The sequence below is a fragment of the Lineus longissimus genome, chromosome 19, assembly GCF_910592395.1.
Source record: "Lineus longissimus chromosome 19, tnLinLong1.2, whole genome shotgun sequence".
Classification (NCBI taxonomy): Eukaryota; Metazoa; Nemertea; class Pilidiophora; order Heteronemertea; family Lineidae; genus Lineus; species Lineus longissimus.
In genome coordinates, this window is record NC_088326.1 from 13197120 (window position 1) to 13223270 (window position 26151).

At 43.7% G+C, this 26151-nt stretch overlaps 3 protein-coding genes across 3 annotated transcripts; 2 read left to right on the forward strand and 1 right to left on the reverse strand.

Moving 5' to 3' along the window:
• Window positions 1-795: 795 nt before the first annotated feature.
• On the reverse strand, window positions 796-3557 carry LOC135503029 (tripartite motif-containing protein 3-like). Its single transcript, XM_064796291.1, has 2 exons — window positions 3399-3557; window positions 796-2362 (listed from the first exon to the last, which is right to left on the reverse strand). Coding segments are annotated over exons 1-2 (1101 nt in total). The 5' UTR covers window positions 3401-3557; the 3' UTR covers window positions 796-1263.
• A 1070-nt stretch (window positions 3558-4627) lies between these two features.
• On the forward strand, window positions 4628-10913 carry LOC135503166 (organic cation transporter protein-like). The gene is made up of 11 exons (XM_064796562.1): window positions 4628-4777; window positions 5228-5520; window positions 6155-6278; window positions 6596-6699; window positions 7223-7377; window positions 7700-7868; window positions 8118-8339; window positions 8668-8888; window positions 9536-9717; window positions 10000-10136; window positions 10719-10913. Exons 2-11 carry the CDS (start codon window positions 5243-5245, stop codon window positions 10783-10785), a joined length of 1659 nt encoding a protein of 552 aa, XP_064652632.1. The 5' UTR covers window positions 4628-4777; window positions 5228-5242; the 3' UTR covers window positions 10786-10913.
• A 686-nt stretch (window positions 10914-11599) lies between these two features.
• Window positions 11600-26125, forward strand: LOC135503015 (coiled-coil domain-containing protein 60-like). The gene is given in 18 exon segments (XM_064796269.1): window positions 11600-11713; window positions 13952-14250; window positions 16857-16940; window positions 17122-17195; window positions 17776-17979; window positions 18126-18215; window positions 18408-18563; window positions 18795-18899; window positions 19010-19109; window positions 20800-20820; window positions 21304-21571; window positions 21893-22080; window positions 22185-22414; window positions 22706-22841; window positions 22844-22965; window positions 23199-23289; window positions 23632-23664; window positions 24946-26125. Coding segments are annotated over 18 exon segments (2439 nt in total). The 5' UTR covers window positions 11600-11697; the 3' UTR covers window positions 25168-26125.
• Window positions 26126-26151: the final 26 nt, after the last annotated feature.

The window sequence follows — 26151 nt, forward strand, 5'->3', positions numbered from 1 at the left end:
TATATATTACGTATAACGTCAAGCTACCCGCTACCTGTCGAGCAAAGATCCTGGCACCCATTCGGCCGGCGACCCCCCGCAACTCTTCGATTTGACTGCACAGCGAGATCAGGGATTTTCATGGAGCTTAATGGTATACTCCCCGGACAGTCCATTGCGTCGCCGGTCCAATGCGTTCGGAGTGTATAGTAACAAATGGCCGAATATCCAAGAATAAGGCAATACGTGTATTTTACACCGTGTATAAAAACCGTGCGCTATCTCACTAAATCTTACTGATTGCCACCTGGCGACCAATAGACAGAGCGAAGATATTCTCTCACAGGCAGTAAACACGGCTGTGTATTTCAAATTCATTTATGACATTGACAAGATATAGAACTACACTTCTGCAAAGTTTGATGAAAATCCTGCCGCAGCATTGATTTTTTTTAATCTCGAAAATAGATGTAGACAGGATGAACACGGAATGTATAGCAGATTTAATTGTGTACCGAGCCCGCCAATAGACAGAGCGAATTGGGAAATCAGCACAAGGACAATAAGCAGATGTTAGCTTTTTAGACGCGTTTTCGCGAGAGTACAGTGAGGGTAAGACTGTTGGCAGTGGTCGAATCTGCGGCCGGGCGTATAGGGCGAAATAGCGCTCTTGGGCGATTTCTTGTCGTTCGGGAATTCTCGGCTGACATATAAAAGGGGTGCTCATTTAAGATAACTTGTGTCTGGCTATAGATAGCCAGGATGATATTACCCCTACTCGCCCCCCCCCCCCCCCCCATGCGCCCCCATATGCAGCATAACACTAAAGCTGGCCCCTAATAAATGATTTCCGCAGATATTGCGAGGCGGCTTTGAATACGGCTTGCGAATTTCGGGCATACAGTTACATTCCGTCACAGTGCACCGTTTATTGTCGATTTTTCCATGATCCCGTTTGGAGAACTCACGGCACTGATGGAGACATTTTGTATAAAAAACAACATATCTCCTGTCCAACTTTTCGTTCTAAGTCACATCTAAGATATATTAAAGCATTACAATGTACATCCAACATAGTAGATCAGTTATTAGCAGTTACACGATGCGAGTGGGTCTCCTCCTCTTCCACATCCACGCCAGGGTAATGCAGACGCAACGCTCGGCGACCAATTGGACGAAGCTGTGGTGAAGGAGAGCAACGTTCCTGTGTTTTTATAATCGCAAGTGACGTTGCTTTGGTCAAAATGGGCGCCATATTTTCGCTTACGCACCCTAACGGATGTGCTATGAACTAACATGCATTCCACCCTTGCCTTCAGCGACCGCTTTTGACAAATTTTCCGCAATATCGAACGCCGTTTGTCTCGTTCTGCGGGCGACGTCTACATTTTTCTTCAACCTTGTCGCAACCATAACCAGCTGGTCCTCTCCTCGTATTGTCGTTAGATCAGTATCCTTCAAGCCCCAAACTTTCTGTTGTGTCGCGTCCAAATCGGCTGTCACGCTCGTGATGTCATCCTTCAAACTCTCAAGCTGTTGTGACGCCCAGTCCCATTCGCTACCAGATCTCGCCTCACACGAGATTTCATTCCATAGCTCCTTTTTTCGCCTCTGCAGATCGTCAATTTGTCTCTCCACGAGAGCTAACATCGCCTGTAACTCGTGCGCCCTCTTTTGTCTAGCTTCTTTCTCCCGTTTCGCTGTTTCCTTTATCTTTGTTTCAAGCGAATGTATGGCCTTGCCGTCCGACTCTAACTGTTTTTTCAGCTCTACACTTTCTGCGAAAGACTTCTCTATTTGTTCCTTCATTTCGACGTTCAAGACTCCTCTGTCCTTGACATCATGTTCAGAATGGTCGGCCAATAAGCAAACATGACACAATCGCACGGAACAGGTCTCACAGTACAATTTCAAAGGTTCCTCATGAGGATCGCACACCTCCTGAATCTGTATGATCTTGTGATTCGATGTCGCAGCGGTCCGGGAATGCTTTTCTGAACATGACGTACACAAGTGTATTCCTCCGCCGCACTCTTCGCAATACCTCGTCGCAACCGACACCCTACAGACACGACATGTTGGTGACTCCGTGTCCGCCGCTGATTTCTCCTTATTCGGCTGCGCCGCCTTCAACGCCCTGATCAAGCTGACTGCTCGGAAATCGTTCTGTAGGCCCGCTGCACCGTCGTAGGGGATAGAATAAGTCCTCCGACAGGTCGGGCAAGGGAACACGCCTTTGTGTTTGTTGTTTCGGATGACACCTTCAAGACACTGGCTGCAGAACGTGTGGTGACAGGCGCCGACATATTTCGGATTGTTGTAAGTGTCGAGGCAGATGCCACATTGAAGTTCTTGTTGGATCAAGCTTTCATCGATTGATGCCCTGCAAACACAAGTAAATGGATAATTTGCAAGAAGACGAAGCCGTTGTACTTGCTGTTTTACGGCTGTCGCGTATATAATGAGGCGAGTTTTCACAAAGCCCGCGAAACGCCTATCCAATTGTTCGAGCTCCTGATCACGATGTCGAACAATGGGACAGGTGTTTGCGCTGGATTGCGTTTCGGGGATTCGCGAAAACTCATGATTGATTCCGCGCCGGACTTGATAACACCATTTCCGGCGTCGTTCATTTTAAGGTTGCGAAACCTGTCTAATGTAGAAAAGATATCTCTGATGGACAAGCCTCTATTAAATGTTAGTATCATAGACTAACTAAATAATCTGTTGAGATCGTAATGCTTGATGTGACATTTAACTAACATGATGTAGGTCAGCCTATACAAAAAACTACAAGTAGGCCTATACGTGTAGGCATAAGTATTATCGTTGCATGTAATAATGTGATGTAGGCATTTGACTGAATGTTGTTCGTGTGGGTCAGGAGGCCGTCATCGGCGACTGACGAACCCCTAGACCATGTAGGCTAGTACCTAGTTTGCCGTATGTCTTGTGTATAGCATGTGCTTCAAATACGTCATCCCCAAAATTTTTGGGGTTTCTGGGCATATATTATCCTGAGAACCTAGAATGAAGTCAAAATAGGGTAAATGGTAATAAGGGCCTTACAGATGGACAGCTAAGACAAGGCCCCGGAGTTGGTCTGTAGACCATGTTTTGGCTCCTATCCTACCCCTCTCTCCCCCGACCGAGCCCCTAGTGGGCGTGTGGTGATATCGCACTACGTACAGCTCAGGAAGAAGATAAGTCCTACGAGAAGTCAAAATACATACCAAAATATATACCAGTGCCTGGTGGTTCAAAGCCAAATTCTGTCACAAACGCTGGCGTAACTCAACGTGCCATTATCTCCTTCATTAAGGCCTTAGACTTAACGCTAAGTTAAGTTAACGCCAGCGTTAGTGATTAAACTAGTTTTGATCAACTTGGCCCAGGATATAAAGGATTACCTTACTCACATTGCCGGTGACACTTCACATTCAACACACTGTTGCTGATCTTTTCTTCTACCTGCTACCAAACAGTTGACCCGCACCTTTGACACTGACTATCAGTGATACTTCTGCTACCATACAACTGTCTTGTTACATAGAGTTCGTTGAAACTCAAGCTCAGCAAAATTCTACAGCGGGAATTCCCCAGGTTGAATGGATTGCGCAGCGAATCGATTCAGGGAATCCCAACAATCGTACAATGCTGGGTTGCGGTCTAATCACTCTACTCTAATCGGTCTAGTCATTCTACACGTGTTATCCCCAAAAGCGGGAGCTAAACATTACAATGCAAGTCTTCCCTCACAATTTGGGATATGATACGGCACTTGGCCTAATTTGGCTTAATATTTTCGGTTTTAGCGCCCTGGTGGCCAAGTCCAGAAGCAGATCGGACCGAAATTGGGTGTTGGAGGTTATCTGAAGCGGGTTCCATTTGATAGCCTCGGCGGTTATGAAAGATCCCGTGCTAACGGAAGGATGACGACTGATTGTGAGACTCTGACTAGTGAGTGCTCTGGCTGTGATGCCGGTGTAGAAGTTTAAAATGTCCTAGGATAGAATTCCCGGGAAATAAAGGATTCTATTATGCGCTTCAATCTCTGAGCTATTGACGGTCAGTGTCTCTATAGAACCATATTGCCGAATACAATAGGGCCGGACACTTTTTCCAGGGGGGGGGGGCATTTGTTACTGTTACACCGGGATTGTTTCGGCTCTGCTTATGTGAGTTTTCACAAAGCCCCCGAAACGCCAACGCGAACGCCTGTTCCATTGTTCGAGCTCCTGTTTACGACAGGTGTCCACGTGGACGGTTCGAGTGCTTTGCCAAAACTCCATAATAATGGAAGTTGGCCAACTTCCATCATTAGCAAATTTTGCTTACGTCACGGGTTAATTGTGGCAGATGATATATGTCGTAGTGATGCATAGGCCTAAGTGTTTAGTATAGTCCAGCTCATATAAATATCAGCATTTATGACCCGTGGTATCCTAAAATTCCTGAAAGCAAATTTCAAGGGTGTGAGTCTGTTCTTTTTCCCGATGACAGTGTTCAGGGTTTCACCTCATTTTGAAGGCATTCTAATTGTTTTAGGGTGCCAGGTTCTGATCAAAATGGCGGTGCCTATGGTCAACCCTTAATAATCATAACCATTTTCATTGGTCAAGCATGTACTAGGCCATTATGTCATTGGTACTTCCGCTAGGTCACGTGGATGGACAACATCATTGAAAAGCAATGCATCGCCTGGCATTGCACGGCATCGGTCAATCGAAAAAAGGTGCGAGTGCGGGCCGGTGAAATTTAAAGGATTTAACAGCAGCTGTGTGTTCCTACGAAAAAGGTATGTTATATCGTTTCCTGGGCCGTGTGTTTCAAAACAAGTTTTATCGCTAACGCTTGCGTTAACTTTACTTAGCGTTAAGTCTAACGGCTTTTAAAACTGAAGTAGATATCGCTATATGCATTACATTTGTGAGTCTGCCACGAGCGCCATACACTGGCGACATTTTGGGAGCTTATAAGGAGGGACAATATATATATATATAATGCCTTTCGTCGTTCGATGCCAATCGAGATAAACAAGAGGGGGATGACAACAAGTTGTCTAACATTTGCGATGGTCATGACACCACATCCTGCCCTTGGCTATTTTTGTGTCGATTATTTCACAGCAAGGGCAGATAGGCCCTGAGCCAATAAGGTATGAAGGGCCTTTGTACTGGGGGCGATCAGGCCCCGAGATTGAACCGGTGTAAGATCGATGAGTCTAGAGTATTTTCATTTCCTGCAGATCACAGTCTTCAACATGGGAACATTCGATGATGTTTTGATAAAAATCGGAGAATTCGGTCGCTTTCAAATTCTGGTGTTTTTCTTCTTCTCGGCTTCGTATCTTTCTTCCGGCTGGCACGCCGCCTCAATGGTCTTTCTCGGAGCGAACAAAGATCATTGGTGCCATGTGACAGCCTTGAGGAATCTGACAGAAAGCCAGCAGAGGAATATTGTGGAACCTATCACTTGCCCGGATGACGTGAAAAGCGCCACCTGTCGGCAGTGTTATGGAAACGTGCTCAACTATAGCAGGTATAAAAAACAGACCTCGGCAATTCATTTAAGGCCTTCCTCCACCTACGATATATCCCTTTCACGCGGGGTTTATTGTGCAGGTGATTTGTTGTAGACGTGTCGAACCACAAAACCGATATATAGATGTTACTACAATCGGTTGAGTATATTTTGATCTAGGGATTATCTATCTGAGAGGAACAAATTTAGTACCATTATTGTAATTATTGCCCGCATGCCTCATTACCAAGATAATGTGGGTTACTGCTGATCAGCTGAGGCCTTGAACTGCAGCAACCTATATATGCGCTCGGTGTCATGTACCCGATGGCACTTATCATTACGAGGTCCCAATCTGAACAACCCGTATACGTGATGGAACAAAATAGACTAAAATGAAAATTGCTGTGCATCTGTGACCTGGATCACACTCGGGCCAATGACGTATTGTAACCATATTTTGTTCACAGAAAATGATTTTGTTAACCTCACTTGTTTTTACCCGGTGACCTGCATATTTCATTTATGTAACAAGCCTCCTGGCTCATCCCACGGCCTCGGCGGAGAATGAGGCTCGAGGACAGGCCTTTAATCAAAAGTAAGAAAAAACAATTTGGCAAAAATTTATTTCTGATTAATTGCCTCACTCTAGATACTCGTTTGAGGACCTCACGTCATGGAACCGCTCCAAGCAGCTTGATGGAACCATCACGTCTGAGAAATGCCAAGCTTGGGAGTTTAGTTCAGAGGCTTACACCTCAACGCTCGTGGACCAGGTAAGATTTACCTACCAACCCAGGATCAACCTCAATCACCCAACGAGAGGATAGCTAGCATTTGCTCCGTAGGGCAAAAGTACGCTAGTAAACGGTGCTAGTCTATCACTAAGCAACCGTTATCAAGGGGATGCTTGGAGATTAAACCTTGTCTGGTTCACGAAGTTGGAAGATAAGCCATTCGTCAGCCTCGAGTCTGATGCAAACTCTTTGACACTCGGCCCAGAGGTGTGACCAAAGCACCAAACAGTTGTCCCGACCACTTCCGAGCGTAAATTAGCGCACGCGAAAGTTACCGATTGCCTCTTTTATTCTAGTTCTCCCTCACCTGCGACCGAGAATGGATGATCGCCATGCTGCAGACGATATATATGACCGGCTATTTGATTGGTTGCCTCGTTTTCGGTTCCATATCGGATAGGTAGGCGAGCTTGCGAAAAAAAATTGGTATCAATATGTCCCCATCGGTCGTGCACGTGTGACAGCCCACTGATCGCTACTTGAGCATAAGATATGTGAATTCTCCATACAAAACCAGCTACCAGCAGGACCGCAACTTCTCCCATCAGGATCATTGAAAAATCATTACACTGCAATAAACAATGCACTAGAATGGGGTATAGCCTTTGGCCTGCCTGAAATTCGCAAGCCATGCCCAAAACTGCCTCGCAACACTTGCGAAAATCATTAACAGGGGTCAGCACTAGTGTCATACTACAAGTGGCGGCGCATGGTGTCAATTAAGGGTGTTATCTTCCTGGCTATAGGTAAATCCCAAACCTAAGTTGTCCATTTAAGGCATAATCAAGGGGAAATACGTTAGAGTGGAACCCCGGTAACACGACCACTCATGGGACCGAGGTTGAATGGTCGCGTTACCGCGGTGGTCGCGTTAGTGAGGTTGAAATCCCAGGACACATGCATGATTGTTTTCCCTCTTCCAGCTTCGGTCGAATGAAGGCCTACCTCTTGGCTCTTATCTTGGAGGTATTCTTCGCCGTTGTCGCCATCTACGTCCCCTGGTACCCGCTATATGCCGTCTTTAGATTCATGCTGGGAGCGACTTCCGGAGCCGTTTATACGTGCGCGTATGTTATAAGTAAGTCAACGAATTAAGAGGCGAATGCGAAATGTCAACTTTCAGTTTCTCTGCCGTGGCTGGCTGGAGCTGATCCGGAGGTTTCTTTTCTTCGTCCAGGAAACCAATGTCGTCTGCCTATTCCAGTTCCAGTGGCCCTTCTGGTCTCGGCCATGCTCATCCTCTTGAGACCAATCTCTGGGTGTCCCAGAGTCAACAGTTCTGGAGCACATGATGTCTGATCTAATGTGTTGCACTGGCACCTTCCAGAATCGGCCAATAACAGTGCCTAATGATTTGCGTTCATCCTTACGATATTCCTGTACAAATCCTTACGTTGCAGTCGTCGAAATGATGGGACCACGCCACCGAACTGCCGTGGGTATTTTCAACCAATGGGGCTTCGATGTTGGTGTTTTGCTCTGCACTGCTGTGGGATATTCCATCAAGGACCACTACTCGATGCAATGGGCATTTGCTGTGCCTCCAATAATATTCCTTCTTGGGAAATTGTAAGTAATCTTGAGGCAGTCTCCAAGCCTCGCCATTTGTAATGGTTGTTTAAGGCGCACTTTTGCTACGGAGCAAATGTTAACTATCCTCTCATTGGGAGATACACTCGCTATTCATTTCTGACGCACGTCATCACAACACACTCTCTATTCATTGATGACATCATCACAGTACCCTCTCTATGACGTCATCACAATACTCTGTCTATTCATTTCTGATGTCATCACAATACCCCATCTGTTTTCTAGCATCATCCCCGAGTCCCCTCGTTGGTTGGTTACGAAAGGCCGGCTGGATGAAGCGGAACAATTCCTCCGGAAAATCGCCAAGTTCAACCAGAACCCGATCACAAAGACAGGAAAACTTGTCGCCTCCATTGACATTGAGGCCAAACCGGTTGAGACCAGTTTTGTTGATCTCTTTCGGACGCCAAACTTGAGGAAGCGATCCTTGCTGTCGTTCTATGTCTGGTGAGTGCGAGTTTCAGTTCTAAATGTTTGCTAAAACCCCAAAACCAACACTTGGTTCGTGAAAAAAAACAAGTCTTGGGGCAGATAGCCGGTGCAGCAGTTGTCCCACTGAAAATGAGTCCTGCCCTATTATATGGTGACGGATAACTAAGTATAATTGTAAAGAGAACCAGGACATTCAATACATCATTACTAAGAGCGCATACTCCTTTGTTCCAGTACACTCACTCCCAGAACATCTGTCCTACCGCAGCGGGGTAACAGTTTTAGTTGTCCCAGACTTATATTTGATTTGAATACTACCTCTCATGAACTGCTTTTTTTTCAGGTTCTCGAATAGTGCAATATACTACGGTTTGATGTTCAGCGCGAGTGGCTTCGGCTTCTCGATCTTTGTCAACCTGGCCTCAAGCGGAGCCTCCGCAGTTATAAGCTACTTCGTCGTCTACGTGTTGTTTAATAAAGTTGGGAGACGTTTCTCGATGATGGGCTCTCTCGTGTTTTCAGGTGTCGCCCTCTTTATCTGCATTCCGTTACTATACGTTGATTGTAAGTAGATTGATTTCAAAAAGATGGCCACTGTACAAACGTTGTCGATTGGTAATCGACGGTCATTGAAACATATTATAATCTGCTTCTAAATCACGTGTTCCCTGCTTTGACATCTTTTATCGTCTGTTTTTAGAGCATGTGTCATCTGCTCATCTGCACCAAGATCAGGTGTCATCTGCTGTAAGATTATGTCAACTGTCCTCAGACAAAGTGTCATCTGCTTGCAGACTTTGCCATCTGTTTTTGAATGAAATGCCCTCGTCTGATTTCAAATGATGTGTCATCTGCCTTTAGATGTCATTTGCATGTACGATCTGAACCGATTTTAAAATCCTGTGGCATCTGCATTATTCAAAACATGACGTGTCATCTGCATTATTCAAAACATGACGTGTTATCTGCATTATTCAAAACATGACGTGTCATCTGCATTATTCAAAACATGACGTGTCATCTGCATTATTCAAAACATGACGTGTCATCTGCATTATTCAAAACATGACGTGTCATCTGCATTATTCAAAACATGACGTGTCATCTGCATTATTCAAAACATGACGTGTCATCTGCATTATTCAAAACATGACGTGTCATCTGCATTTCAACTATTACCTGTCATCTCAGATTGCGCCGTCTCCTTCCAGATTTGTGGCCACTCCTCTTAGTAGTCTCGTTCCTAGGCAAAGTGGCCAACTCGGCCGCATTTTGCGGGGGCTACCTCCACAGCTCTGAGTATTACCCAACAGTCATTAGGAGTATTGGTGTAGGCTGTGCGTCCCTGTTCGCGAGGGTTGGTGGCCTGCTGGCTCCACAGATAGCAAGACTGGTAGGTATTGGAATCCCATCTAAACCTAATGTTATATCTGAACTGGCACTTTCCATCTCATCTGTTAGATTTCTATCTAAACTATCAGTTCAGTTGAAAGAAATCGGGCAGCCGATTTTGACCCTTTTTCAATTCATTGAGCGAGTTATTTCCTTGGCTTTTTAAACCTAACTTTGAAGCATAGTTCAAGAAGCACGATGTGTGTTTATTAGAAAACGCATTAGAGTTGACCTGGCGGTTTTGTCGTCAATTCTCTTTTCATCATCGTCGCCTTTGTTTCAGTCCACCGTGTGGCAGCCATTTCCTGCCATAATTCTGGGAACAATCGCCATCACTGCCGGGCTTTGTAATTTCTTCCTCCCAGAGACGCTCAACAAGAAACTGCCCGAGACTTTAGAAGATGGTGAGAATTTCGGAACGTAAGTTTTCTTTGTAAACCTAGACATGTGCCAATGCAGAACGAAAGTCCATCATCGGCGCCAACAACTACATGTTTTCTTTTGACCCTGCCAGAGTCTTTCAAAACCACCTATTGATTGACTCTGACCCTGCTGACCTCGATTTTTAAAAACTTTTAAAAAACGGCCATTTAAACGTTAAATCAACTGCAAACATAATCTTTCATATCACTGAGGTATATGGATAGGATATGTTGAGAAAAATCTGTACAACTATCGAAATATACGATTACTTGGAACTATTTCGGACAATCACTCTGCCACCTGCGCCACCTTGTCACAATTGCTTCGCGCTCTTTTGCATATCGCATATAAGAGGCGCATAAAATCTCCATTACAGCGTGAAAGCCTTGACGGTTCAGCGCTGAGAATGTTTGACTGTGGATCGGCTGGTCACGGGTTCGACTCCCGGTGAATCTGCCGCAGTATTTTTTTCTCTTCTTACTGATCTTGTTTTCTGATCATCCAAGTACAGATATCTTTTTTTCTATTTTGGAAGCTACATTGGGGTGAATATGTAAATTTCTCCTCTTTTCTTTTCAGGACGGCGGAGACTCAGTCTGATGAGGCGGGGGTTCCGTTAACAGAAAAAGAACCTGCCCTGGTCTGATTCTCAGGGCTATAACGTTGGCGTGAAGTTAAATGATACTATAGTGAATGAAATTTCCTGAAGAATATATGATACTCAGTTTGTTGTTTGTCTTTCGTAGATGTTGGGATGACGTGCTTGATGAAACAGCCCAGTGGATATGTTTTAAATCAATGTTTTAAATCAATAAATATGGTATATGAAAAAACGTGAAACCGTTTTCTTTTGGTGTTCAACGTGGCGTCATTGGGTACCTACCTCGCTTCCCCCTTCGAATGTGATGCGTGAATGTGTCAATGCTAAGACAAGCAGATGACTGTGACGTACTAGTATTTCAACGACAGGATCGCCAACATAGTCAACTTTGAGTCCATGCACTGTCACATCTCGAATTGAGCTCGGTGAATTGAGACGCGTATAAAGCATTGCTCTGTCCCAGTGAGAAAGGAGAGTTTGTCCTGTGACAGAGAGGACGTGTCACAACCAGTCATTGACTATGATGTTGAAACATTTGCTAGTCGCATTTGAATAGCTATGGCCAAGTCCAAATCAACAGTGTAAGAAAAAACAATGGTCCAGCCTGATTGTGACTTCGTCTCGACGTCCCCCAGTCTTATACATGTTATAGCGACAGGACAATATTGTCTGAGTTGGAGTATAAGGACATCATTTCTTAGCTCGCTAGTAACATCTCCAGACAATCTGAAGTTCAAAAATTTCCATGTGCGTGGAGTTATTTTAAAGATCAATACTAATTAAGAATTTAATCAATACATTCTGAGGAAACCTATATTGAGACCTTATCAATCGATGGCCTGGATTTCATTGAGTTTTACTCTTGGATACTTGGCCAATGTCACCACGAAGCAAGAGTGACAGGCAGACTGCCGAGGGGAAGTGATAGATTAGAATTTGTCAACAGACGAAGACGCTATGGCGAAACACAGAGGTGAGTAGTTTACTGTGGACTCGTCTAATTGTGTTGTTTTACGCGAGTTTGACATCGAGCAGTTTTTGCTCTGGTATCTCCAAGGTACACTGATAGGCTACGTTGTAAGGTATACTGTCGAATGAGGGACGGGGAATTCGAGCAACATGGGCCGGGAGAGACAACCTCGACTACCAGCGTCAACGCACTTGTAGGCTCCCCGGGTACTAATATGCAAGGATTCGAAGGAGCTCAGGATGATGTGCCGAGTGAAAGGCCCTGAAGCTCAGGATGGGGGCAAGGCAGCCCCTGCTATTCTTTCGCAATTTTATCCTCGTTAATTTGTAATACGGTAGATCGAAAAAAATTGGTGGCCACGTCCCCCTTTTCCCGTTTTGATAACAGTACAGTGGCTCCTCTATCCTAACATGTAGGAACTAATCATCTGTTGGGCTGTCCACTACTGTAAAATGGTCAGGGGCCGTTGCGACTGCCATGTTTTACACATCACGTGTATTCCTATCGTTAATGTTTCTGACGACTCCTGGATGTAGAGCAAAACCGTGCGTGCAGGCCAAAATGAGAATGGTTTGTCCAAGAGCCATAAACAAGTGACTGTCTTACCCGATCACAGGTAACTCCCGTCTCCGGGGGTGACTTGCCCATAATGCACAGGACAATGCCGGGGGGGACAGCACGTGGTATTGATTTGTATCGGTCAGTTGCCCAGCAACAGTCTATTAGCGTAAATTGGCTCTTCTCTTCCCAACGCTCACCCTTCACTAAAATTGGAAATGCTTTTCGCCAACTCTGAAGAGCTTTCTTCAAAAACATAAAGGACAATTTTCTCCTGCTCTCGTATCATTGATTGATTAAAAGTCAAGTTTAGATTGAAAATGTTTCTCATTATTTATTAAGATCAGTGGAGTGCAACCAGTTTCTTGGAAGAGCTATTACTGCAGGATGGGAAATTCGAACGAATAGGGTTGTCGACCATGTTTCCCATAAATTTTTGATGAGGATAATCATTCAAATAACTGCATATTGTGAAGAGGTAATTTATTCACTCGTACTAATTGAGTGATGTAACAATTGATGCTGTAATAAGGAACGATAGGCGCGAATTTGAAAGCGCTGCTTTTATGCGTTTGGTGAAAAACTGCCTTTGAAAAAGTTTTGATGCGAATGTTTTGATTTGTTTGTAGTGCATTTTCATGTACAAATGTACAGGTGTACAGGGTGACCCCAAAGAATGTCACAACTATGCAACCTGTCAAAGTAAGGCTAAGGCATGAGAGAGTCTCATCTTGTCAAGTTAGTGAGAGGCAGGGCAGGTAATCATGAAATTAGAGTGAGTGACTCGGTCACTGTTGTCAGCTGTCACAAGAATCGTGTCCCCTCACTCTTGGCTCTCACCTCGCATGCTCTGCTCGGCCTCAGTTAGCTCCGCCACACGGCCCACAAGGCCACTGGCAATGCACGGGAAGGCCAAGGCCCCATCAACATCAATTGTACGATTTCACTGAACACTCACTCGGTAGTCAGTCAATTGGCTCTTGACTTGAGTGACAGGCCCCCAAAAGCTGCCAGTCATGTCCTTTCGGAACCAAAACCACTGTCCTCGATGCTGCCTACAGAGGTGTCCACAAAGGAAGGTTCCGCTGTATGTCTTTTGGTGTATGTTACAATTTGCTTAAGCTCATTGAACTAATGTGTTTTTTAGGGCCCAGAACTATAGTTCATATCAGTTCAATCTGTTTATCAACATTGTTTTTGTTGACGTTGGACTTTGAGAAATCAAACACACCGATGAATTCCTTTTGTTTGGCCTAACCACGCCATTATAACAGAATAAATTCATGAAAAGTACTTAATGTTTATGTGCATACATTTCACAGGAGTGGCCGATTGTATACTATTTAAGAATAACAACTTTAATGGATACTTCACATTATGTCTGTCATAAAAATTTGGTAACCAAACATCTACAAATTTTGTCAGGTTTTTGTGTTATTGGTAGTGTTTTGGTGAGCGTGCTGAGACGTTGATTCAGTTTGTGGTCTGAGGATATATCTTGAAAGATTTCTCATGTTATTTCTTACATTGTTTCATCAAAATGTGGAGTCATCGAGGTTTGTATCAAGTTGTACATTATTAGAGTTGAGATCCAAAGCCACTATCCACTTCACATCTCTTCAAGGCCACTTTTCTGCTGTGACTTAGTTTTATAACACGAGGTCACTTTCTTTTTTCTTGCAGTTCACTTTGGGGAAATGCCGTCCCCAACAAAGTCTGACCCGCGTAGCTATGTGCGGATGCGACCGCCCCCCTCACCGTCCCACCGTGCCATCAAAATCGACGCAAGGAGCGCGACAATCTACACAGCTTCAACACCCAGTCGTGATGAGGTGCGGAAAGATAACTATGATCGACGATACGATCAGATGACGCAGCGCGGCTTCTGGGCGGTGTCGTATAAACCGTACAAAGGCATCGGTGACCCGTTCTACCTCGACGAGAGGAAGCTAATAATGCACGCCCTCGGACAGTGGGATGAGGTAGGGCCATTTTCACATCATTGGACTCGACAGCTAAAGATCGTGGCAGAAAAAAGCAACTTCGTTAATCTATATGGCTTATGTTACTAGTATTTTACATGTTAGAGATCCAACTCTTCATAGTCTCCTCTCCTCTGATTACTGAGTATTAATTATTATGATCATGTTGATCAAGTATGGCTTTCAGTCACTGTTGTTATTCGCTATCAATCTTAAGATTAATTGTTTTCTTTTGTTGATGAATTCAATTAGCAGGCTGTGTTGCTGTCATCAATCACATGGTATGACATTGATTGAAAAGCTATTGATCATGATTGATACTGGTAAAGGAGCACCTTTCTTTGCTTGCTGTCACTGTAATGTCAGAGCTTGGGTAGGGATATCACTGGGGAAGAGGGTCAGCCTCATGATCGAGAAGTCTTTACAGTAGTAGTTACAGGGTGCCAAGCTGAACTAGGGGGCACCAGAAGCCATCAGGCTACTGACCTCAGGAGTAACATGCAAAAAGGAATTTCACTGGCTGAAGATTGAGTCATTTGGCAAGTAACCCAAAGCGTCTCCCACTGAGTGGACACACCACATAAACCTCACCCAATCAAACAGAGAGAAGATAACTACATGTCAATCAATCAATTAGTGAGATAGCTTCTCCCCTGAGAATTATCATCACGCAAATTGTGTTAAATAATTTATTCTCAGCTGGATGATAATACCGTGATTGCAAACAGGTTGACTGCACCCAGTGCAGTGTTGCATTATGAAATTACAGTGGAACCTCTCTATCAAGGACACCATCGGGACTGACAAGTGCTGTCCTTAATAGAGAGGTGTCCTGATTAGAGAGGTCAAAATGAATGTAAATGAACTATTTGGGACCGAAACTAGTGTCCTTAATAGAGAGGTGTCCTTAGTAGAGAGGTGTCCGCTAAGGGAGGTTCTACTGTATTGTATTGACTTCATTATAATTTCATCAGGTGTTGAAAGCCATTGCGATGACAATGGGATGAGACGATTTTGATTTACAGTTTTATGTATTATTGAGTGAGTTTCTGATTCATCATGAGATAGACCAGTGGGCCTAATGACATTGCTTGGGTTGGATGCTTCTAACGAAATTCAACATCCTGTTCATTTCAGTTCTTGGAGAAATTAGTTTCTCATGTCAATTCTCCGTATTTTGTGTTAATTCTTGAAGAAGGCATAACCCAGCAGATAATATCTCACTGTTTATTTAAATGAGAATGTGTTCAAATCAACGTCATTTGAATATACAAATCAGTCATGTCTTGCATCCCTCTGTGATAAGTCGACACACAGTCTAAAACATGTAAGAGTAAATCCCACCATGATGTCAAACTTATCAAAAAAATTCAAAATTTTTCTTTTCATTTGCTGAATTAAGCATGGATAAAGTCCAGTTAAGTGTCTTGTCCAAGATTAGTGATTTTTGCTGTGTGCCAACCAAATGCAATGTGACTTATTTGTGGTGGATTAACATTGCAATTACATCGAATAACAGGAGGGGCCGTGGAGATTAAGTTGAGTAAAAAATTAGGCACAGTTTGATATGGATTATCCTGATCCAAGTAAAACATCAGGGAAGCTACATCTATACAAACTTATACATGTTATGGGTAAACATTAGTTTTGGAAGGCATTGAGTTCGCAATACTACTACCTGTGATCAGACTTTCTTCTGATTTATATTCTCGGGATATCAAGTGAAAAGGAGCAGTACTTCTGTGACCTCAAGTCATCGAGGAGTAATCTGGCATCTTAAAATCTTGACTTTCATGTTGAACACGATCGTCAGCCAGTCGAAGTCGACGCATTAAACTTCAAATTTGGAAAACAGTGCATCAGATCTTTGTTCATGGATACAAGATACAGGACATTCGGCTGTGGTTATCAGTTACGCCATATTGATAAAACACGATGACGACCCGTCAACCAATGGGACCACGTCGGTCGTTACTCGAACCTCGTCTCTCCGTGACATCACCACGTGTCACACGCAGCTCAACACGTTACTTCCAACAAATTCAAAACTCCAGCACGCCACGCCGCCTCCACCATTGCAGATCATTAGACTTGGAGCGTGGCGTCCTGTTCCATCTTACAACTCACAACCTCGTGAATACAGAACAGAAAACTGGAAATAATTCATCGCAGGAAGTTATTTGTAATTTTGAAGGATTGCGTGATGAGTTAGACAAGTTGGCTGTAAGGGAGGCTCTGGGGGAAGATGGCTCGCAGTCTGCATGCGACATGCAGGAACTCGTGAGGTATCTTCTTCATCAGCAGAGACAGACTCGTCCAGTAATTATCATGATTTATTCCTCGGTGTCTGTGTCCTTCCAATGTGTTCATTCATGTCATGAATACAATCCAGATTGGTTGATCAAGCCCAAGAATTGAGCTACGGTGGTGTAGTGGCTCAGTTCTCTGACCCAGCAGTCATGAAGTCCCTAGTTTGATCCTAACAGTCCACAAGAGATGCTAGGCAGGTCTCTTTGCCTGGTGCCCATTGTCCAGATATGCCCATCATAATTCTGGATTTGTCTGAATGTTTTCTAAACGACGTCCGTTTCTTCCTGTCGTTACAGAGCGAAGAGGACGATTCCTATTCAAGTCCTGAAGAGGAGAGTGACTCTGATACAGAGGTCAAAGTTCAAACCCCAAAACCAAACGTAAGTTGTTTTGTGTTTATTCTTCATGTTGCTTAATTTACGCACACAGTGGTTACCGGCCAATCTTGACGTGAAGTCCTGCTTGCTCGAGCGGCGTTGGCTGTAATATTGGTGTTTCAAGACCTAACTCTACTACTGTAAATGAACATTGAGATGAGCTATAACTTTGTTTCTTATCCAGACTCCCGCTAAATTTGTTCTGAAGAGATCGCGGAAAGGTTTGAATACTCTCGGCAAAGAGGTCACACATGGAAGGTGAGCATTGTAATCTTGGGCAACATTGGATAACTCGAACTACTAGTTGTAACTTTACAGACATTTCAGGAGTGAAACCAGAAAAGAAGAAGAAAATTCTCGAGGCATACATGTAGTTTGAACACTCATTCGTAAAAAGACAGTACGCTTGCCATGTATTGTGAACTATTTGGTCTAGCATTAACAGACCTGTGTTTCCACACAGTAGGCCTACTGAATAGTAGTGTTTGCCATGTGCCAGTCATAACCTTCGGCTAGGCCTATAATCCTGGTAAGGCTGGTTAACGTTCTCGTTATTAATCCCCACTCTTGTTATTCCTACCTAAGTTGTCCGTGTGTGCTTAAGAGTTTTTATTACTTCAATATTTGTTGATCGGAAGCATGCCATAAGCGTCAATAGAAATGGATCAGTTATTTTGGCAGACGCAGAGAGAATTTAGTTTTTTTATGGTAGATTTTTTATGGTCGCTTTTTTAAGAAGAAATTTGTATGGAATCTTAATGGGAATGTGGACAGAACCCTGTACTATTATTACATGTAACCACACATGTCCTCATTGACCCTCACCTCCCTGTTACAGAAACATGGTGCGTAACGTGCGTCTCGGTCATGGCCTCTTCCACCTCATCAACCAGGAGAGACAAGCCAAGCAGCAAGCTGTAGAGAACGCCTTACGAGAACGCAGTGAACGGTTGAAACGTGAATGGCAGCCTCCGAAGATTGAGACGGGTAGTGACCAGGAGTCGAGTGAAGATGATTTAGCGGAGGATGTCGATCTTAGGAAGTGAGTGAAAGTAGCGTTTAAATGTGTCTGTGGTCTGCGCCAGGGCAAGCATGAGGAACATTGAACAGCTGAAGATGGTCTGCCCCTTTCTATCCAAACAGTGTCACTGGGGCATCGAATCATATTTTTGTATCTTCTTTTTTCAGTTACATGTCACCAGGGAGGGAAGATTTCTTCCTCACAGACACACCGATGCCAACTCTAGACTCAGGGACGGGAAAGGTGGCATTTTCTGGGTAAGGGTCTGTTCAATGAAAACATTGTGAGGTAGCGCCTCAAGCATGTCTGTAGCCTCGACGGGTGAATCCAGCTTATTAAAGTTTTAACTTCACCAGTGGGTGACCCAATCCCAAAGCCCGAGCATTTCGCTGAGTGTGGAATACAATGTGGTTTACAATTGAGGCTATCTTTCTCTCCATCGTCCTCAGGCTCTCCGGGAGTGATTTCAAATCACGTCCCAGCACAGTCCATAGCGGGACGTCAACTGGCACACCTCGACCAGGCTCGAAGAAGAAAAGGGCCGTACAGAGACCTTACACTGCTCAACATACAAATATAGGGCGGGACGAACCAGGGAGACATAAGTAAGTTTATATCTGGTACAGTTGCACTTGGGCCAATAGCCATAGGCCCAGCAACCAAGCAGGAACCTCATGTAGGTTGTGATGAGCTCCTCTGAGTTTGAAGAAAAGTGCTCAGCCCTCGCAGTGTCATAACGGTATCTAGGATATGGGTCAAGCAGTGGAGGTGTTCAACAGCTTGTATCCCTTCCGTCTGATAGGTATAATCCTGATTCCTCTAAAATCTCTTTTCAGAGAGTCGATATTCCACCAGTTATGTGCTCTATACTGGCTGCTCGAGGCCATGAACACAGACTCGTTGTCTAGCATGGGGCCGATATGTACAAGCTGGCATTTCAAGTAAGTATTCAGACAAATCCTTCATCATAGAACTTGTTGTGATGAATGTATTCTCCATAACTTCTTCCATCCCCAAAACGTGTTTGACACACTTGTTGTTGCTCTTTCAGAGAGATCGGTGGCCAGAAGGTATCAACACGGAAGTTACAGAAGGAAAAGACAACGGAGACATCGTGGAACCAGTTCGTCTCGCAGCCATCCTGCACAAAGGTAAACTGCCCGAAACTCATTCTCCAAAGCAGACATGATATTGATCTTTGGGTCCCAAATGGGTCATTTCTGTTCCATTTGACTTGTGTAAACTGGACACCTCCCTATTAGGAACAGTATTTGTCAAGGGTGTCTTTAATAGAGGGGTCCAAAGTACATGAACAAGATTTAAATGGATTTTTAGTAATGCCTCAGATCTACATTGTCCAGCCGCCTTCTATTCATTTCTATTATTCTTTACTCGACTGCCATTTTCAGCACTTCCGTCTGTCTCTCCCGTTACATTTCTTTGGGGGTCACACCCCAAGCAGCAGCAGACGCAGCAGTAGGATTAGTGCTAGTCATTTCAGCGGTTTTGATCATGCAAGTAGTTCTTATCTCACCATGCATAGTTGTCATGACAACGATGGATTAACTTTTTAACTTGTCAGGTGGTGCAGATGTCGGCACAAAAAGTCTTCTAAAACTAACCCTACCCTCACAGACAAGAAACAATAGATTTATTTTGTGCGGCCTTATAGCTGCATGTATTAAATAATATGATTCTTGGTGGTGGTTTCATCTCTGACATTTCTTCCTTCCCAGATTAAACGAGGATCCTCAATATCTATTCCGGTTTGTTGCGAAATCTTCTCTGGCAAACTGGTTCCTGATCCCATCGCCAGGACATGTGTAACACCCCTAGCAAATGGGTCAGGAACCAGTCTATCATAACCTCATTTTCAACCGCTGACATACTATACTGTAACTTGTACTCATGCATTGCATTACATGCACTACATGGAATGCATTGCATTACATGCACTACATGGAATGCATTGCATTACATGCACTACATGGAATGCATTGCATTACATGCACTACATGGAATGCATTGCATTACATGCACTCCTTGGAATGCATTGCATTACATGCACTCCTTGGAATGCATTGCATTACATGCACTGCTTGGAATGCATTGCATTACATGCACAACTTGGAACTCCCCCATCTGGAAAATGGTTCGTCCCGCCCATCCCTTTTGCTGCGGGTGATGTGCATAGCATATCATGTACATGGTCCCATGTCATACAACTCCATAACGCGACCTCCTCTCTTCTAGTCATCTCATAATGGAGGATCTTATTCTAGAAGACTGAGCCAGGTTTGTGACAAAATGATGAAGTTTAGTTTGGTTTGAAGACCCTAAACAATGTTCCCTGCAAACAAATCCAGTGCACCTGTTGAAATCTACTGTTAGATAAACTCAGGAACATAATACATTCACATGTTTTTCTGATCTTTCAGTCCTGCATTCAAGATGAGCGCATCATGAATCCATGACATGGTTGAACTTAACTATTTCCTAACCGACCAAGAGTTCTTTCAATCGTAACTCGATCTTCTTACCAGAGTGAATAGTCCTTTTTGCACATAACATGGGGTGACATGCACCCTGACTTTTGTACAATTTTTGAGAATAGACATCACACACTCGTACATCGTACCCTGAAAGATATTATGACTGTCTACCACTGCCTACCTTTGCCAACGTGATGCAACTGATCAAAGGTCTATTGCAACAATACCCTTCCAATTCCATCCAATATAAAGTTATGCCAACGATGAGACTTATCTTATTTCAAACCACCGGATCCTCTCCTCTTTATACAGATACATATTCTCTATATAATTCGCCTGTCTTTCGTAGGGTTTTTGGCATGTGTTGATAGTGAGTATCCTCTATGGAAACTTTGGACCTGTGCTGCTCATAGCTTCTCAACTCATGAACCCCTGCTGTATAATCAGCGACTGACGTGGAACAGTGGAGGCAATCATATCCCCCAGAATTTTGCTCGGCCTCCAGTCAATTTTTCTCAATTACCTGTACAAAAACCTGTGTGGTGTGTATATAACCCTTGCTTATTGTCAAGACGCTGTGTGATGTAACTTTCTTACTTAGCAGTGGGTTTAAGATCCGGGTAGAATCTAACCAAAATGTTATATTCAAAAAACCAAGCTGGCTTCCATCTTAAACCTAATTTCTTGCCCAGTTTTCTGGTACAGAGCCTATCTATAGACTTCTGCTTGTAGATCTTTGTACTATAATCAATCTTACCACTTTCTGTGAAATCATTTCAAAACACTTCATTCTTTCAAGGCTTACATAAAATAAATCCAAGTTGAAGATAATATTTTTTTCTTTCATTCACAGGCGACGAAACGATTCACTGCCAATCGCAGCAAGCGTAGTTTAGGATTAGGAAGGGGGTTAGTACCTCCAAGTTCAGCCCGTAACTCGCTGACGGGCAGCTCCAGCCCGAACAGCAGTATCTCGCAGCTCAATATCGGGCAGGCTGATGGGCAGAAGTCGCCCAATTTCGACACGATACGGGAAGATGAGGAAGCGATTCGGAAAGCGACGCCGATTTCTGAAAAAGGTCACGAGGAAAAGGAGGAGGAGGACACCAATCAGAATAAAAGTAAGAGAAGAATTTCAGGTTTTCAAATTGTTTCTTGATCCGTTGTTTGGTTAGACTCTGAAAATTGACATTTTTGGACAGTTTTGACTGTTTCACTGTTGGACACCTTTGAAGAGCTTCCGTGAAATGAAGAGGGGGTAAGTTCTTGTCGGCCCTGTCCTTCGACCCTTGCGTTATCCTGGAACGGTAGAGTTAATCATATGTATGCAGCAGTCAGAAGGAGCTCTCTTCTCTGTCAAAGTCTTGTAGGCTTGACGTATTTCAGATGGCCAGGTAAAACGGTAGTGGTGCTACGAATTGACAATACGTATTCATTTCTAGATTTGTTTCGATTTCTCGATGAGTATTATGCGTCGTTGAGACGGGTGGACGGTGGTGGAGCAGAGTCCCAGCCGGCCAATCCTGAGATGACTGTATCGGTACATAACGATGTGACGCCACAATCAAGCGCAAAACAGCGCGGAAAAACACCACGGAAACCGAAGAAGTCGTCGGAAACACCAACATTTGTGAGTATTCATTTGAAGATAATCTTACGCTGGCCAGGGAAAGTTTGATACAGCACAAAATTTCCAAATTCGTATTTCAATTCACTCCTCAATCCTCTTTTCAGACTAAAACGGACCTCTCAGGACAATCAGACAGCCGGCTTGGCTCGACCACGACCCGGGCCGTCTCAGCTGGTATGATCCGGCCCAGGAGCTCACCAGCTCTCGTCGAGTACCAAGCCTCACTCCCAAGTAACAAGTTCCAGCATCTCTCCCACAGCCTGCGGCAGAGGTTTAGTGAGGTTGGAGAGGAGAAGGCCTTAGATCTACACGACACATTACATCAGATTGAAAGGTTAGTTATCTTACAGGGTGACCCCAAAATATGCATCTCATGAAAAGTTCCATTGAATCACAATCTCTCGGTTATTCTTTGATTTGTGCTCAATAATGTCAGTTTATAAGGTTTTGAAATCTGGAACTCCGAAGATTTCAGCCAGGAAATATCACAGGCTGTAATAGAACATGTCCTGTACTAAATGTGTACTCTGAGAGAGCAGGGGGTTTCAGAAACCCTGGACACGCCCCTCCCCCCCCTAGCTACGTCCCTTCCTAGACTAATAATTCTCCTTGCTTCTCCTTACAGACAACGTCTCAAGGTCTGTCAGAATAAGTTTACGGCACTGAACAACATCAGCAGTCACTTCCACCGAGCGATCGATGATATACGGACGAAAAGCGTCCACGAGGAGAAGGCAAATGAAAAACTGAGACGGACATCGGCTCATTCTCCGTGGTAAGTCACGACAAATGGTTCCACCGAGCGATCGATGATATACGGACGAAAAGCGTCCACGAGGAGAAGGCAAATGAAAAACTGAGACGGACATCGGCTCATTCTCCGTGGTAAGTCACGACAAATGGGTAACTGTCCTACCCACAATCTCACTAAGAATTGACGGGAATGTTTGCTTGTTCTTGATGTTATGGGATCATAGAACCACCATTTTGGCTAGAACTTGTAATCCTATAGCAATTAGAACTATTGAAAAACAAAACGAGTTCCACTTTCAAGGGATGGAGTGTCTTCTTTGTTTTCCCGAGAATAACATATTTTTACAAACCTTTGTTGATTTCAGGTTCTCCGACCTTGTACGCAATATTCCCCAAGAGTATCGAACGGAGTGGCAGTTTAGAGAAATCATCGAGAAACTTGCAAAATATGGAATGGTAAGTCGTAAAGTACAACTTACATTTTAGCACGGTAGGCCTACACACAAGGTGGTTTTTGTCACTGTGATTGAACCATCACGACATGCCCTGGTATCCCGTACTATTGCTCTTGGTTACTCTTGATATTAGTTTGGTTGTTGTCAATAAAGTTTCCATAGAAAATGTAACAGACATGCAGCATAATGTCAAGAATTCAGCCAATGTCACTCATTTTCTCACCAGTTTCAGCAATAATATCCTTTCTTTCCCGTAATCACATCAGCTGGATTTTCTAACAGGTTTGCCATAATGCCACCAGATGACACCACTGGAGTGAATCCTGTCATTTCTAATTTGCAGCGTGATCAACCTGTGATTGTTACTCCCATCACGGTGTGTTCTCTTGCACATTTTCGACGCCTCTGAGGACGGCTGTTGACGTAGATTCAAAATTAGCAAAGGTTTTCTCAAAATGGCAGACTGAGAAAGCTCTTGGGGATTTCGTTCACTGCCTGGTCGATTTGGAGTGGACTGTGGCTAAAGCAATGGTTTTCCCTGCATTGGGTGTTGAACCTAACACCTTCTGTTCCAAAATACAAGACATCCAACAAGGAGTGTGGTGGAAATATATTGTTTGCAAAGTGTTTTAAACAGTCCGTCATTTTGCGAAACATTAATGAACTCCAGCAAACCCCCTACGTTTAAACTGCTTGTTTCATGGAAGTAAACATTTGTCACCAGCAGAGTATTGTATCTGAAATCATCGTAGACATATCCTCAGAGGTGTCTCCTGTTATTTTATGACGGTGTGTTGCTAATTTTCTTGTAAATAACTTGCCATTTCTTTTAAATCCGACCCCAGAATCGGCGTGTTAAACAATCTAAGGTACCGATGCCTGTTTTATACTGACCCACCCGGGCTTTGTTCCTCCTGGGAATCACTGAGTGCAAACCCCCCATTTAGAGCACTTCCTTGCACTGTTTCACATGAATAGGCCAATGGCACAAGTACCAACCTACTTAGGTGATGATTGATCACTTATTGGAGCTGTTGTGAATTGTGAAAAACAAATCTTGGTTTTGTTGGCGGCGGAAACAAACCAGAGGGACACGTTAGTTATGACCAGTACAGGCCTCTTACTATCTTATTTATAAGGTTTATAATGAATGGCTGAAGTTGGTCACTGAATGAAGACTTTGCACTCAGGATGCACTTATTTTCGATCACTTTGACAGCCGTCGATGTATGACCTGCTTTCATCCTTCACATTTTCATCTTCCCTGATGCTAACCCTGCTTGTAGCAGTATCTAGCACATATTGCTGTAGGTTACCTCAAGTACCACGGATATGCTAAATGCTAATGCATGACTTTGATTGGTGTATTTCAACACCTGTACATCTGTATTCTGTCTCTTTAATTTCTCTTTCAATACTTGCGTTCAATGTTCGGTGAATTCGTATCTGTTTTAAGTCTTACCCTCATCAGTGATGTTCTGAATACTCTTTGACACGTAGCCATGGTAACAGGCCTTTCGATTGTTGAATTTGGCCGACACTGTATTACAAAGATGTCTCCGCAATCATTCCTGAGTTCAACTGAGTACTTTTGGCCAGAATGATATGACAACCACCTGAAACATGATATTGATCCTTTGATATTTGAATCTTACAGGTTGAGGGAAGTAAACACAGTGCCTACAAACTCCTCAAGGTCCTCACCACGCTCAGACAGTGGGAGATCTGCTCACCAGATGTCAGCGCCGCCATCGAATTCTGCCGGGAGAAAATCGTCGATATGTCGATCGAGGAGTATGAGGAGTGGTTTCAGCAGCAGTTTCCGACGGTTTTACGGCCGCAGACAGCGCCCTCTACAATGAGGAGTAGCCGAAAATGATGTTGATGTTCAAATGTGACCCGTCACAGCAAAACTAGGCCCATGTTGCACAGGAGATGAGCCTAATTGACTCCAGGAGATAATGGAATTGTATGTATGCTCTTTCGTTTTGACAGAAATGATGCGATTATGATGTAACGAGAACATATTTAAATCCTGGAAATTCCATCCATGTAACCTTTCCATCCATGATATTCATCCGTCCAATAGTTAATCTGTTATAGACTTTGGCATAGGCTGCTTGGTATAGTCTTTTGAAATCTGTGATATTTGTAGAGATGTAAATCAGTAAAGATGAAGACTTCAAATGCAAAAGCCACTGACTCCACCTGGGGTCTTTTCAAGTAAACACAACAATGGAAGCTTGAAAGTTTGGTTATTCAGACCTAGGGTGCTGCCACCTTCAGTTTACTATGTTCATCAAATTGATTGTTTCAGAATGGCTTTAAGCGACTTTCGTATTTGAACTCTGCATATGTACAAATGTATATTTAACAAGAAAGAACTATCCATTTCAGTTATCATGAAATTGACAATCACCTTAATTAGTACCGGTAGATAGATTAGACAGAGCATAAAATACTGGCAGTTTTCATAAAGCTATTTTCACTGAATGGGTCTGTACCAAAGCGCTTCAAAAATAAAAAATTTGAAAATAATGAACTTGGTGAAATGTCACTGGGGAGTTGCTAAGTAGCTGCCTTGTACTTCTGTTTGAGATTATGATGTTATTAGTTGTCAGCCATTTTGAAATTATGTGAAGTACCTGCTGCTTATTGTGATAAGTTTATTATTGGTAAAAAATCATATCATATTATCCCTTAAATATCGTCTCTTGTTATCATGTTTTTGGACTAAGTGTCCACGCTGATCTTTAGCCCCCATTCAGTGGAGCTTGGCCTGCAGAAGCCCACGGATTGTTGAACTAACCCTCTGCCGCATTAGGCCTCTTTTAGCCCTTGTCAGCAGTCCATCGACGAGATT